The 14,006-nt window shown below is 38.6% G+C and overlaps 1 protein-coding gene across 2 annotated transcripts; it reads left to right on the top strand.

The window, feature by feature from the left end:
- Positions 1-4,258: 4,258 nt before the first annotated feature.
- On the top strand, positions 4,259-13,615 carry ARGLU1 (arginine and glutamate rich 1). 2 transcript variants are annotated; one of them, XR_010650775.2, is made up of 4 exons: positions 4,259-4,868; positions 8,818-9,043; positions 10,910-11,478; positions 12,733-12,797. XR_010650775.2 is itself a non-coding variant. In XM_065829671.2 (4 exons), exons 1-4 carry the CDS (start codon positions 4,519-4,521, stop codon positions 12,895-12,897), a joined length of 825 nt encoding a protein of 274 aa, XP_065685743.1. In that variant the 5' UTR covers positions 4,261-4,518; the 3' UTR covers positions 12,898-13,615. The 2 variants fall into 2 exon arrangements, 1 of the variants encoding a protein (XP_065685743.1); XM_065829671.2 differs by having other exon boundaries at positions 4,261-4,868; positions 11,395-11,478; positions 12,733-13,615.
- Positions 13,616-14,006: the final 391 nt, after the last annotated feature.

Below are 14,006 nucleotides of genomic sequence, written 5' to 3'. Positions count from 1 at the left end.
CTGACATTGACAATGTCATTTTAAAATTCCCATGGTGATCATGATTTCATAATGTTATTTATTTTCCAAAACTAAATGCACACGGGAATGAAAATGGCTATTGTTTTAAATTAATTTGATTATCATATATCCGTACGCTAGTCTTGATTATTCAAGCTGTGCCTTTTTTCATATCCAAATTACAAAGCACTTTCAACAGCATTCTGTGCAGTATTGTTCATTTTCCAAGGATATGATTATCATCTGAACATATGGAAAAGAGGAGTATTTTAGCTAATAACTATACTTATGTATACTAATGTATACAATCTACACAGCCTTTCTCTATAGGTACAATGTGAATTTCTCATTGTACAGAGCTTCCGCTCCATTCTTTCAATTAAACATGTTTTTTCCCCTTTTCAAATGAGTCCTTTACAAGAAGTTTTAATGACTTATTCTTTTAGAAAAGAAACTTTCCTTTCTGCCAACTGCTCCATGCTCCTGCCGTGCCTTCCTCACAGCTGTTCTGCCAGTCCTCCAGATGTTTCATCTCCCCAACTCTGCAGCTTAGCAGCTCCCAACTCCAGAGCGCTGCTAAAAGAAACAAAGCAGCTGACAGAAAATGCATAAGCAAAACAAACAACTTTGGCAATAGGTGTTTGGAAAAAAAAAAAAAAAAAAAAAGGTGATTACGTAACACAACCTCTACACCTGCACAGCTTCTGTCATCTATGTGACATGAATCACAGTGCTGACTCATACTTTTAAAAAAGCCCAAACCTTGTATACATAGTTTCTGACCTTGTAATAAAGTCAGGCTGAAATAGCTACTTCGAAAGGACCAGTATACATTCAAACCACTTTTTTTTTCCTTCCAAGAATTTAGCTCTTCTGTGCTGCTCCTGCCCTCTCACTACTGTGACCCAGACTACGCCAGATGACAGTAAATTATATACCAAACACTTTATCCTATTATGCTCTCTTGCTTTCTCTCTCTGCTTACCCTCCACAGTTCTTCCATTTTAGACCTATTACAAAGATCTTGCATCCAGCTGTGCCACACTAACACAAACCAAAGGAATCCATCTTTAATCTCCCAAGATTCCTCTTGACCCAGCTAATGACAAAAATGATGGTCTAAGTGAGAGCAGGTATGATCTGGAGATTATCAGAACACAGTGTCTCCACAGGGCTACCCCCAAATGCCTACAGTTTGAGAGATTTCATGTGATGATTGTAGGTAAGGTAAAGAAGGGTGAGGTGCTTTCATTATGCCACCATTTGGCTGTCAAATAAGGTGTTTTTCAACTCTAAGGCAACTGTTTTAAGAAGCAAATAATGCATTTTAATATACTGAGATACATTAAAGTGGAGAAAAATGCAAAAACACAGCAGTGCATAGAAATTAAGTATAGCTACCAAACCATCAAAAACTCAAAATTTGAATATTATTTAATCCAGAAATAATTATTTGAGTTTAATCAAATATTGAAAATTTTGGAAGGGAACTGACAGGGGAAATGACCATCTTCACTTTCAATTAACTGAAAACAAGAAATGAAATAAGGTTGTTAAATTTAGAATTTATCAAAACTTTCTTTTAGTACGGCAATTCCAGTTCAATTGTAAACCAAAAACAAACAAACAAACAAACAACACCCCACAAGCCATAAAACAAGCAACAACCACAAAAAAACCCCAAACATACTATTAAGCTGGGAGAAATAAGGTGATAAGATTAAAAAAAAAAAAAAAACAAAAAACCTACCAAACTTCAAAGTAAAAAAGAAATCACAAATAGAATTTTTTTTTACCAATTTGTCAGCTCTCAGAAACATATTTTTAAAAAGGAAAAAGAGCTTTTACCAGAAGTGCCAGAATTTAGTCTGCATAAATAACAAGGTAAAAGGACTAATGACCTTAACCTAGCACAGGTATTAAAAATCTCGTGCTCTTATTTAATTAGTTTTTAAAAAGCTGAGATGAATCAATACGATAACAGATTGGGGAAAATAATTTCATTATACCACATCAAATAATTTCTTAATTCCACACAATATATCATGATGAATTGTTCTCCTCAAACATTGCATATTGCATGTTATAGTTCTGATGAATCAGTATTACTAAATAGGAATAGAATTCTGCAGTTCAAATTTATATTTCTTCAGATAACCAAGGTGCTAAATATGAATTCTGCTAATAGTGAATTACCAAGGAGAAAACCCAGGTATTGTATTCTAAAAACTCATTTGTACTTATAACTGACTGTAAAACAATTAGTGATGTCCCTTTGTTGTTTTGGTTTTTTTACTACATTCCAGGTCAGGTTTGGTATATCAAATATGGAATCCAGTACTAATAAAGTTATGACAGAACTTTTAACGAGAACCTCTTTCATCATGTGAATTCAAAAGCTCCAGTACTCAATTGTAGTGAAGTTGCTGTAGAAATTATGCCAGTTGGAAACTCAGCTACTCAGTTCAGAGCTAAAAGGTGTGCTTGTCAGCTTCCTTAGTTACCTGCTGCATTAATTTTTCCAGAGCTAGAGACAAGTGTGCCCAGGGTCCACGACTCTGGAATTCCTACCATGCAGGTTTCACAGTGTCCATTACTCTGCTGTTACTTGCACAGTGGTCTGTCACAAACATGCTTCAATTTCATTTATTTTTGGTACTAAGCAGAGTGAGTCTAAATTTCATAATAAGAAAGTCCTCCATCAAGAAAAATAAGACAAGTCAAACAAAAGAATCGGATGAAACTGGATGAGATTGGATTTTGTCCAGTGACCAATGGAATGTTTTGCAAAACATACTCATAGAAGTTATTAAAAATGCAGACCTATTTTTAAAAATGGCAAAAAAAAAATGTAGAAGATATCAAGGAGCTAATTTACACTGAAAATAAAGAGAAGACTTAACTATCTATAGCTTGCCCTAGTTCACCTGAAATTAAGAGTAACATCAGGCACAAATTTTGTTTTGACAGAAATGGCTAACGGTTGGTCTCTTCTCCCAGGCAGTTAGCGATAGGACAAGGGGGCGATGGCTTAAACTCTGTCAGGGGAAATTTGGGCTGGATATTAGAAAGAAATTATTTACAGAGAGAATGGTCAGGTATTGGAATGGCCTGCCCAGGGAGGTGGTGGACTCACCTTCCCTGGAGGTTTTTAAACTGAGATTGGACATGGCACTTAGTGCCATGATCTAGTAAATGGACTGAAGTTGGACCAAGGGCTGGACTTGATCATCTCTGAGGTCTTTTCCAACCCAGTTGATTCTGTGATTACACAGCAGAACTAGGATAAAAACCTCATGCATGGGTGCTTACTGAACCACTAGTTCATACTCTTGTTCTGACCTGAAATTGCTTCCTTTGCCTACATACCTATTGTTAAAGATGGACAATAATGTGTACAGGTAAACTCACCCTAAGTACTGTCAAAGCAGCCATTTATTGTGTGACATTAGCAACAGAGGACTCAGAAACAATTTTCAAAATTTATTGGGAAATTTAAATGAGAACATAATCAAAGCTTGAAAAAAAGCATCAAATAAATTTAAGAAACATATGGTGATTCCTCTTTCGTGGAGCACCACGGCCCTGGACTCAGGGTTGCTCAGCAAGCTGCAGCCCCCCGGGAAGTTCATCGCAGGGAAACCAGCCGAGGGGGACCTTGTTGCCCTGGGAGACCGGGGAAACACCCACAGGCGGCATAGCACCCACTGGCCTGGCCCTTACACCTTTCCCGTTGTTGGCCACTTCCCGAGACGGCGTCCTGGCCTGGAAAAACCTCCAAATCCCCGAAGTCCCTCTAACCTTTCCCTCTGAAGCCGCTCTCCACACCCTCCACACACGCCCCCCAGGGCCCTTTAAAACGCCGCCCTCACCGCGGTTGGGCCGAAGCACGACCGGCTCCACCGCACTAACGGCAAACGGGCCTACGGCAAGTCCAGCACCACTGCTGGGCACATCGCCGAGCGCGGCAGCTTCCAGACCACCGGTTGACCCCTAAAAGCCTAACCCTGACTCCCGAAAGCCTAACCCGGTCCCCTCAACCTCCCCAACGACAAACAACCACCCCAAACGGCCAGCCGCAGCGGTAACTTCTGCGTACATGCGCGGAATACAAGCGCTGCCTGATGGGGTTTCCTATCCGAGCGACGCTTGCTATTGGCTGCCGAATATTACCGAGCCCTTTCGTGCGCCTCCGGCGCGAAGCCGAAGGTGCCAGTAGCGGGGGAGGGGGAAGCAAACGGCTCGGACGCGGGCGCAGTGCATTGTGGGGCGGAAGAGGAGAGTCACCGCTCTGCCAGGGCCGCCATCTTGCCTGCGTCCGGACTTGCTCCTGCTTTCGGGGCCTGCTCCGTCTCCTCGCAGCGCAAAGCGGCGGAAAGGGAGAGGACGAGGGGCCCGGGCGGGCGGTGCTGATGCGCGCAGAGCCTCCTCGCACCTCTCTCAGGCGCCGCTAGCGAAGGGGGCGGGGGTGGTCGGGCGGTTGCCGGCGCGGCCTCTCCTCTCCTCTGCTCTGCTGGGATGGGTCGGTCCCGCAGCCGGAGCTCGTCCCGCTCCAAGCACACCAAGAGCTCCAAGCACAACAAGAAGAACCGGAGCCGATCGCGGTCCCGCTCCCGGGAGAAGGAGCGGGCGCGGAAGCGCTCCAAGTCCCGGGATAGTAAGCGGAACCGGCGCCGCGAGTCCCGGTCCCGCTCCCGCTCCAACACGGCCCCCTCCTCCCGCCGCGACCGGGATCGGGATCGCGCCTCCTCCCCTCCCGACCGCATCGATATCTTCGGGCGCACGGTGAGCAAGCGCAGCAGCCTAGACGAGAAGCAGAAGCGGGAGGAGGAGGAGAAAAAAGCGGAGTTCGAGCGGCAGCGGAAAATGTGAGCCCCGGGCCTGGGCGGGGGGAAGGGGGACGAAAAGGGGGTTTCTGTGTCCGGGTGCTTTTCTCTCCGCGCCTTCCTCCTCCAAACTAGGGCCGCTTGCGACGGGGTGTTGGGGGGGTGGGGGTAAAGGCTTTTAGGCCCTCGCTGAGGCCTGTTTTCCCGCCTTCCTTCTCTTTCCTAAAACCCGACTCCCTCTGGTGCGTTAGAAGCCGCCCACTATTGGGGTGCGAACTCCCAGCCGGCCTTCGACGCTACTCGGTGGGCTGTTTCTCCCCTGCCCCGCTCCTCGACTGCTCCCTGCCACCGAGGCCTCGGCTGCTTTGTGTTGCGCTGCCGCATAGCCCGCCCCTCCCCTTCCCGGCGTGGGGCTCCTTGCGCGTCGAGCCCCGAGGCATCCGGAGTTCGTCGACTTGGTGTTTTAAGAATTACTATGCAACGTTTATATTAACGCTGATGTGGGTCTTTTTAAAAGTTTTCTTATCAAACTGGACGGTGAGATACGGTGACTTGTTTAATTTGAAACCCCGTTTCAGTTTTCATGGTGGGGGATGTGATTATTTATAAAATCTACAGAGATAGATACATTCTATTTTAATGAACGTTGGATGTGCATTAAAATGTTTAGCAATATCGTTAAGTTATGAAACAGACCTTTGTGCAGTGAAGGTAACAATGGATTTAACGGTCACGATGAAGTGATTCTTGTTCTTTGAATGTTACCCTTGCTCTCTGGAGCACTGAATCCAGAAATAGCTCTTGTTTGTAAGTGTGGAGCCAAAGAGTTCTGTGAATTCTCAGGTGGAGCTTTGAATTTTATTTTAGCGATCTTGTTCTAATGCAATATTAATTGTAGTTCAGAAGGTGTGATCACCCCAAATTACCACTTCCATTTTCGTTTATCAGTAATCTCCTTTGCCAACTTCAGAATTTGACAGCGAGGTCATAAAAAACTTGCATAGTAACACAAACACACATGAAAATGTGGAAGGCTTTTTGGGTCTTGGTCCTAATTTTGTGACTTCTAATTTTATTCAGTACCTCAATTAATAAAAATATTCCATGCATATCTGTGATGAAGAATTGTAATGTGGTTAACAATTTGAGAATATAGTAAATAGTTTATCTTAGTATTCTGAAACTGTTTTAGTTCATATGTGAGCAAGCTTTCTATGTAAGTTAGCTTTGAAATATTAAAATGCTTAAGAAGTCTGTGTAGGAGGAATATGACATTTGAGTGATATTGGCTACAGAATAGTAAACTCAGAGAAACAGTATTGGAAAAGATCTGGTATAGAATTTGATACTTCCACTTTAAATTTTTTAAAAAAAGGCAATACAATGTTAGAGTAGAAAATTATGCTACATTAGTAAGTCATCTGTATATTGTGTTATATATGTTAGCGTATACTCTTGCTGACTGAATTAACTAGAGGACAGTTCATATATTGGAAGTGATTTTCTTCTCGTCTGTTCAAATCTTAATATGTAGCCTAACTTATGCATTTTCCTATAATGCTAGTTTTCTGTAAAGGTGTTGCAAATATGATTTTTTTTTCCCTTCAGAAATCTGCTGAAATGTAAGCAGTTTCTTAGCTGCAGATTTTTTTTTTAAACAAGTCTTTAAGAAGTAAATGAAATGTAGTAGAATACTTTTACATTAATGACTTATCTCACTCTGGAGTCATGGCCCAGTAGGTCATGATTATAAACTTGCACCTGTGTACGAACTATTGTAAGTTCATGCAATTAAAAAAAATAGTTGGTATAAACTACAGAATAAATCAGTGAGATTTCTATCTGTGTTTAGAATTTGATTTTCTTGATAAACTCAAACCCATTATATATATTATTATATATTTGTAATTTTGTTATTGCCTATGAATATGAAAAGATACATATGTTTGGTTTAATTAAATTTAAATGAAATTTGTTTGGGTAAGAAGAATTAAACGTGTGCAGGCACAGTGCTTAATTTGAGTACATCATCAATTGCTGAGGATATTTTAAAACTTATTTCAGATATGAGTGTCAGGGTTGTTTTTTTGGTTTTGGTGTTTTTTTTTTTTTTTTTTTTTTTTTGATAACTATGTACTATGTTATTCAATTAGCTAATCTTTATTCTAGATTTCCCTGATGTTAAATGTAAAGCTAAAACAGTTGAATAAAACATGTGATTACAGGCTTTCTGAAGAATGGTTTCTGTAGAGCAGCCTCTTATGTATGCCAAGCTGATTCAGTACAGGACAGTGAGGGTACTTACTGCTGACTACTCATAAGAGGGAAGAAAAACCTTTAAAGTTAAAAGGGTATTTAGTATATAAAGCATATATAAAAACTTGTCTAAAAAGGATTGCAGGTAGTGGCTTGGCAGAGACACTAACAGAAGGAGGTTGGTGCATTTTTCTAGATTGTGCTGGTGGTCTAGTTTTTCTTATTTTTTCTGAAAAAAATCACTACAAGGTATTTTGTATCACTTCAGGAGAAGTGAGTGCTGGCCTAATGTACCACCAGATAAGTTTGCTATCTCTTGAGGAACTTAAGAATAAAATTTGTCTTCTGGGCTGCATGTTTGAGGGTTCTAAAACTTTTTACTGAAGGAGATGGACTACCCTTCTGTTTTGGCAGACTTTTGAAAATAAGATACATGAACAGGGGAAATTGGGAGCTTTTCACCCCAGTAACCCATACTTCAGTATCTCCTGTGGTGTGTTTGCAAATTGTACACTGTAACTTAGTAGGTCCTGTAGCTTTTTTTTTTTTCTTTTCTTCCAATAGGTTGGGTTTATGTCTCTTAATACAAATAAGATAGGAAAATGCAAACATTCTGTGAAAGTGACAGGATATTAGGATATTACAACAGTAGTTGTTACTCTAAATCATGGATTTCTGCTGCTGACAGGCCAGAAGATAAGCTTATAAGATTGTTTGTACTTCGTGGAATACTTAAATTGGAAGTTCAGTTTCAAGGTTAAAAAGAACAGCCTTCTCAAAACTCATAATAGTTCTAAATAAATAAATAGTAGTATATGTACTACGTGAAACATAATTATACAGTATTCAATTTTGTTGGTCTTTGGTTACCTAATTGCCATAGTAATAGTAATTGATTTCTGGAAGATTTTTTTTCTGCATTTGGTAATAAACCTTCACATTGACCTAATATTTTTGTATCATTTTTAAGGAAAACTTACAGCAGTGATAAGGCTAAGTGATGTTGCTGCTGCTAAACAAAAATAAGGACACAAAGACATTTGAAAACACTTCCAAAATTAAGAACATGGAAAACTCTAAAGTTTGCAAGGATTTACTTAGCGCTTGGTACTGGTATATTTTACTTTGGATAATTACAGTAGAAACAGAGTGCTGCAATAAAGAGGTTAAGAAGACCTGAGGTATTTGCAATTTGATAAGATAAATTATTTGATAACTAGATTACAGATGCAACACCTGTAATTCTTGTGAAAATATTCAAATTACAAGTTTAATTGCTTCTGTCTTCTGTTTTTGTTATTAGAGGTTAGTTTGGTGCCTCTGAGGTTGTGGCTTTAAGACAAGATTTTACAAGATATTATTGCTACATGTGGCTTAAAATTGAGACCATTTAAATTCCTGAAGAATATGAAGGATGATGAAAGTTGGGTGGGGTAGCAGTAGTAGTATGATAAGCTATTTGCTTAAGCTTAGTGTCTCAAGATATGAAGAGATACCAACTATGGTATGGTCTGAATGGGTTCCCTGTGACAGGAACACTGCATGCCTGAATATTCATTTTCCTTAAATGTAGGGCAAAACATTCTTTAAATATATAATCTGTGTGTATAACATATAAAACTGTGAACAAGCGGTTTAAAAGTAGGGTGGTGATGCTGTGTATTTGAAAGAGTTTGTTTCAGTGTAACCATTCTTTATGGATTAAAAAGCTAATCCTCATGTTTGCATTTTGTAGTCGTCAACAAGAAATTGAAGAGAAACTCATAGAGGAAGAAACTGCTCGAAGAGTGGAAGAGCTTGTGGCTAAACGTGTAGAAGAAGAGTTGGAGAAAAGGAAGGATGAGATTGAGCGAGAGGTTCTCCGCAGGGTGGAGGAGGCTAAGCGCATCATGGAAAAACAGTTGCTCGAAGAACTCGAGCGACAGCGACAAGCTGAACTTGCAGCACAAAAAGCCAGAGAGGTAACGCTCGGTCGTTTGGAAAGTAGAGACAGTCCATGGCAAAACTTTCAGTGTCGGTTTGTGCCTCCTGTTCGGTTCAGAAAGAGATGGAATACAGCAAATCTAATTCCCTTCTCGTATAAGCTTGCATTGCTGCGAAACTTAATTTCTAGCCTATTCAGAGGAGCTCACTGATACTTAAACAGTTATTCTCCTAAAACCTGAACAAGGATAGTTGATTTTTAATGGAACTGACCTACATATTTCAGAATTGTTTGAAACTTTTGCCATGGCTGCAGGATTTATCAGCGGTCCTTTCATTTTTGGGGAAGGGTATTGAGAATCTGTAATTATGTATCCTTCATTTGTTTCATTTTGTTTACCTAGACTGTAAGAGGCTTTTGCCTTCAGTCAGGCAAAAAGCAGGGTCCAGCAGTGAGCTGCAGTACCTGTCTTTAACAAATAGGTTTCTTACTCTTCATTTAAAATGAACGTTTTCCTTGAGCGTACGTTGGACCAATTCTGGGACTTCGAGTATAAGCCCACCCACGTCTTCATGAAGGATCTATGTCCAAATCATTATATCCATTTTTAATAACTACTAACAACTCCTTTTTTTTTTTTTCCCTAGAAGTTATAAAAGAGCAGGTTGCCCTTGTCTGAAGTCAAGCTGAACATGTGACTTGGGTTTTTGTGTTTTGTGTATTTTTTCTTTTTTTAAATCAGCAGCTGGAGCAGAAGCTGAAAATGTCTTTCTGTGAGACAGTAATTTGCTACTAAAGGCTTTGATGCCTGCCTGCACCAATCATTCCAGGATCCAGAAATTTCAGGACAAACTTTTAAACTGTAAAGGAAAATTGTGCTAAATAATCCTAAGTCTCAAATGCTTTTTTCACTTTGTACTTTCTGCACAGTTTGTTTGAAATTAATGTTTTGATTGGCTTACAAAAGGGAAGACAACAGCAATGAAGCTTTCCCCTCCATACTAAGCATGGCTTTTCTGTACCATATTATCTTTAGATTAAAAAACAAACAAAAACCTGGAACGCTGACTTGAAACAAATATGAAGAATATTACACTTGTTTTGCAAATTCAAACCTTAGTAAGAGTTTAAGTTGAATTTAGATGTTTGTAGTGAGCAAATACTTCATGTATAGAGGTTTTAATTTGTTCAGATGGATGCCTTTTTGGGTTTTTTATAAGTATTTTTGCTATTGTTGATGTGGTGTGGAGAATTCCCATCAGTTGTTTGTAACGCATAATAAACTTCCATGCCTGGAGTGAAGTGTGCTAGCTAGTAGCTGGTTACTAGTCATAGTAAGAAGTTTTCTCTTCGTATGCTTGCTTTGTTCATATTAACTTTTTTTTCTTGCACAGACACAAACCTCTGGCTAACTTTAAATCTTCCAAATATTAAAATAATCCGGATATATATTACGTGAACTGAAACACCTCAAAAACTTTCACGCAGTCTTCATATTTATGAGTTGCATAAAAGAATTCCATAAATTTCACCAAGAAAACAACAATTACAAGGCTTTATTTCCTGATCTTGTCTTCCCTGGACTCCTGAATTCCAAGTTCAGACTGCAAATGACAGTTTCAGCTGTCTTAAAATTGTCAGAATACTGAATGTTAAGTCCATTCTCCCCATGAAAGAAGCCCATAGCTCCATGAAGTATGGATTGCCATTTGTATTTTTCACTAACAGTAAATGTATTTTTCTTATTAATTGTTTGCCTTAGGAATGATTTACATATTTTTGTTCCTTCTTATCATAAACATCTGCATTCCTCAGCTCAGCCTTCCTTGTATGTTGTTTCTTTATAAATGGTTGAGCTGCTGATGCAGGTATTGCCAAGCTAACAGTACAAATCATTTTAAAGAGGAAGCTGGCGCGTATGGCAGCCGAGGAGCACACTCTGCAGGACACTGGACAAGACAGTAAATATTCAACTTTTAATGCTGATTAAAGGAGTATAGGTAAAGAATACGTAGGTATACTTAATTGGTGAGACAAACTATTCACTTTATTTATATTTTCTATATTACTTTTTAATTTGGTAAATACTATCCAGTTTTTGTAGTTGTCCTTGTTGATTTGTGTGATGTTAAAATTCTAGTAATAAATTGTCAGGATTCTATGATTAGGGAGGGTTTAGTTGGTTGCTGTTTGGACTGGGCGGGGTGATATAAATTGAGTACTAGAAACCAGTTTTAGTGGCTGCACAGTTTACCGTTGTGAGACAAAATAGGTGGCTGTAAAGCTGCCACTTTAAGTCAGTTCACAGAAGAATTCTGAGAAAGATTAGTGAACATGCAGAAATTAATATTTTACTTTACTAACATCTTACCCTGTCCTCCCCTTTAGGAAGAAGAGCGTGCAAAGCGTGAGGAACTAGAGCGAATACTAGAAGAGAATAATCGAAAAATTGCAGAAGCACAAGCTAAACTGGTATGTGAAGATGCAGTTAACCATTCTGTAGGGGAACACAGATCCCTCTGCCTGATTTGCAACACAAAAATAAACAAATCAGCCCTTTCTGGAGTTCATCTTCTCTGTTGCTGGTTATGTCAATAATGTTGCTGTCCTTCCCTTGAGCATAAGAAACCAGATCCTTAGCAGTAACACTCATCTGAGAAAATTATGCAGTTAATTTAGAGGAAGATAGCTGCCTTCAGAATTCAAAAAGTATATTTTGTCTATATCTCCCAGGTAATGTTGAACTGTTTACAGATGTTCAGCTTCTAGAACAGAAATGACTAATTCTGTTTTGTTGAGCAGGACAAGTACAAACTGGATAGAAGACTAGTATAATGTTGATGTACAAGTGCTGAAAGGGACTTTTCAGCATAAGCTTAAGATGTCTTAAGTTATGAAATACTAGTTTGTGTTGGTCTCCGTGCCTATTTAAGCAGGTGGCTGCTTCATGAGAACATTCAGTATGATTTAACTGATTCTAATCAATTAATGGTAAGCCAAACTAAGATGCTTCTAAATCCTGATTGAACTCTATTGGTTTCAATTACCCAAGTAGTTACACCTTTCTCAGGTAAAGATGATGATGCTTTAAAATGTTTGCTTGAACTACATCTGCTTTAGATCTCTTTCTGTTTTACCCTTTCCCAACCTCACGGGGTGGAAACAGGACAAATAGAAAATTCAAAATATTAACTGATGTAATGAACAAAATAAGCACCTTTAGAAGACCTTTGGAAGAGATGTAAGAACCATAAGTCAGTGCAAGGATTGACTTGTTACAAATCAAGTAAAGATAGCTTTCAGTTAAGAGGGGCTTTTAAATGGGTTTTAGATGAGAGCCGGGAGACCTCTGAAGGTCTGTTACTTCCTTTTATTGTGCCTTCATCTGACATGTGACAGGTGTCAGGGGGATTTCTCTGGATATGCACCAACTTCCCTAATTGAAATGTAATGCGTTGTTTGCAAAGCAATGCTGAAAAACATTGCATGTAAGCACTCAAGATTTTGGTACATTAGCTGTAGAAAATTTTCAGTGTTTCTTCTGAACTCAATTCAAATAACCATTTTATAAATAGTTTCACTGAAACCAGCTATGGTGTCTAGCTCAGGTAGAACTGCTTACATACCTGTGCAGGATTGGACCTGTTTGGAAGTTAATACGGACTTGTAAATTGCTTTTATGACTACAAAATATGCTGGCCTAAATTCTACCATTTTCATACATAGGCTGAAGAACAATTGAAAATTGTTGAAGAACAAAGAAAGATTCATGAGGAGAGGATGAAACTAGAACAAGAGAGGCAACGTCAGCAAAAGGAAGAGCAAAAAATTATCCTGGGCAAAGGAAAGTCTAGGCCAAAACTGTCTTTCTCACTAAAAAGCCAGGATTAAATTGCAACTCTGAACTCGTTAAAGAAAAAAAAAAAAAGGAAACCAACAACAACAACAAAAAAAACCAACAAAAAGGAAAAAAAAAAAACAACTTTGTATGGTAGCTTCATGTTGAAGTGGTTTTTTTTCACACCCCCCCCTTTTTTTTTTTGTCTTTTTTGAAAGTCTGGAAAGTTAGCTTGTTCTAATAGGGGCTGTGCTCTGCAATTCTTAATTTTTTTTTAACTTTGATTAAGTTAAACCCTTATCAGATCATTGTTGCCTTTTAGAGGGTAATCTGTTCTCATTGATTTTGTTTCTGTACTTGTGGTCTGAAGCAGATCAGGTCGCTTTTTGAATTGTGGATGATCTGATAAGGTTTTACTGACCTATTCATCAGAGTTTGACTCTGATAATTGACAAAACTTTATACTGGGTATTGCTGACTTTTAATTATTTTAATTTTTTTAAAAAGTCAGTAAATACATGAGTAAATTGCCATAGTATTACTGGACCTCTGTGGTTTATTGTTAAATCAGTGTCCTATGATACTGTCCCATTGTTGCGCTTAATGTTCCTGAATACAGGTAAGGAAATAGTTTGTCATTTCTGCTATGAATACATAGAGCTCAGTATTGTTTCTGTTAGATTTGTTTTTATTACATTGACAGCATTCAACCAGCGTTCCCCATTGTGTAAATAAACCAATTTGCTGAATAAAGTGAAAGTCTTAAATTCATATGTTTAAGTAAATTTTTTTAGTACACATGTATAAACGACTATAAGAGTGACAATTCACATTATTGAATTCAAAACTATAGTGGTATTTTTTTTAATTTTGCTTTAAACTATTGTGGCTTCTCCTATTATAATGCAAAGTTACACACAGTAAAATCCCTGCAGTTGTGAATGTTTTTGATGGCTGCTGCTGTTTTCATGAATGTTGGGTTTTATTCTGATAGAGACTTATTTCAGCTGTAGTATCATGTTTAAACAGCTGTTTGGCTTACTGCACACAAGCCAATACTTAGCTATCTAATCCTTTTCAGTTCACCTCATAATATAGTATATTGTATAAGTTAAGGTCATTACCATATAATGAATCTGATAGATCCTAAGGGATTTAAAAG

This window comes from Patagioenas fasciata, chromosome 1, assembly GCF_037038585.1.
Source record: "Patagioenas fasciata isolate bPatFas1 chromosome 1, bPatFas1.hap1, whole genome shotgun sequence".
NCBI classification, from domain to species: domain Eukaryota; kingdom Metazoa; phylum Chordata; class Aves; order Columbiformes; family Columbidae; genus Patagioenas; species Patagioenas fasciata.
Note: the sequence above shows the minus strand (reverse complement) of the source record. Positions and strands in the feature narration are given on the sequence as shown.

What these genes read in the sequence shown, in the direction of transcription:
- ARGLU1 (XM_065829671.2), top strand. Translation starts at nt 4,519, where the DNA reads ATGGGTCGGTCCCGCAGCCGGAGCTCGTCCCGCTCCAAGCACACCAAG. An exon ending in TTCGAGCGGCAGCGGAAAAT is followed by an intron (nt 4,869 to 8,817) that starts GTGAGCCCCGGG and finishes TGCATTTTGTAG; the next exon opens with TCGTCAACAAGAAATTGAAG. An exon ending in CAGCACAAAAAGCCAGAGAG is followed by an intron (nt 9,044 to 11,394) that starts GTAACGCTCGGT and finishes CCTCCCCTTTAG; the next exon opens with GAAGAAGAGCGTGCAAAGCG.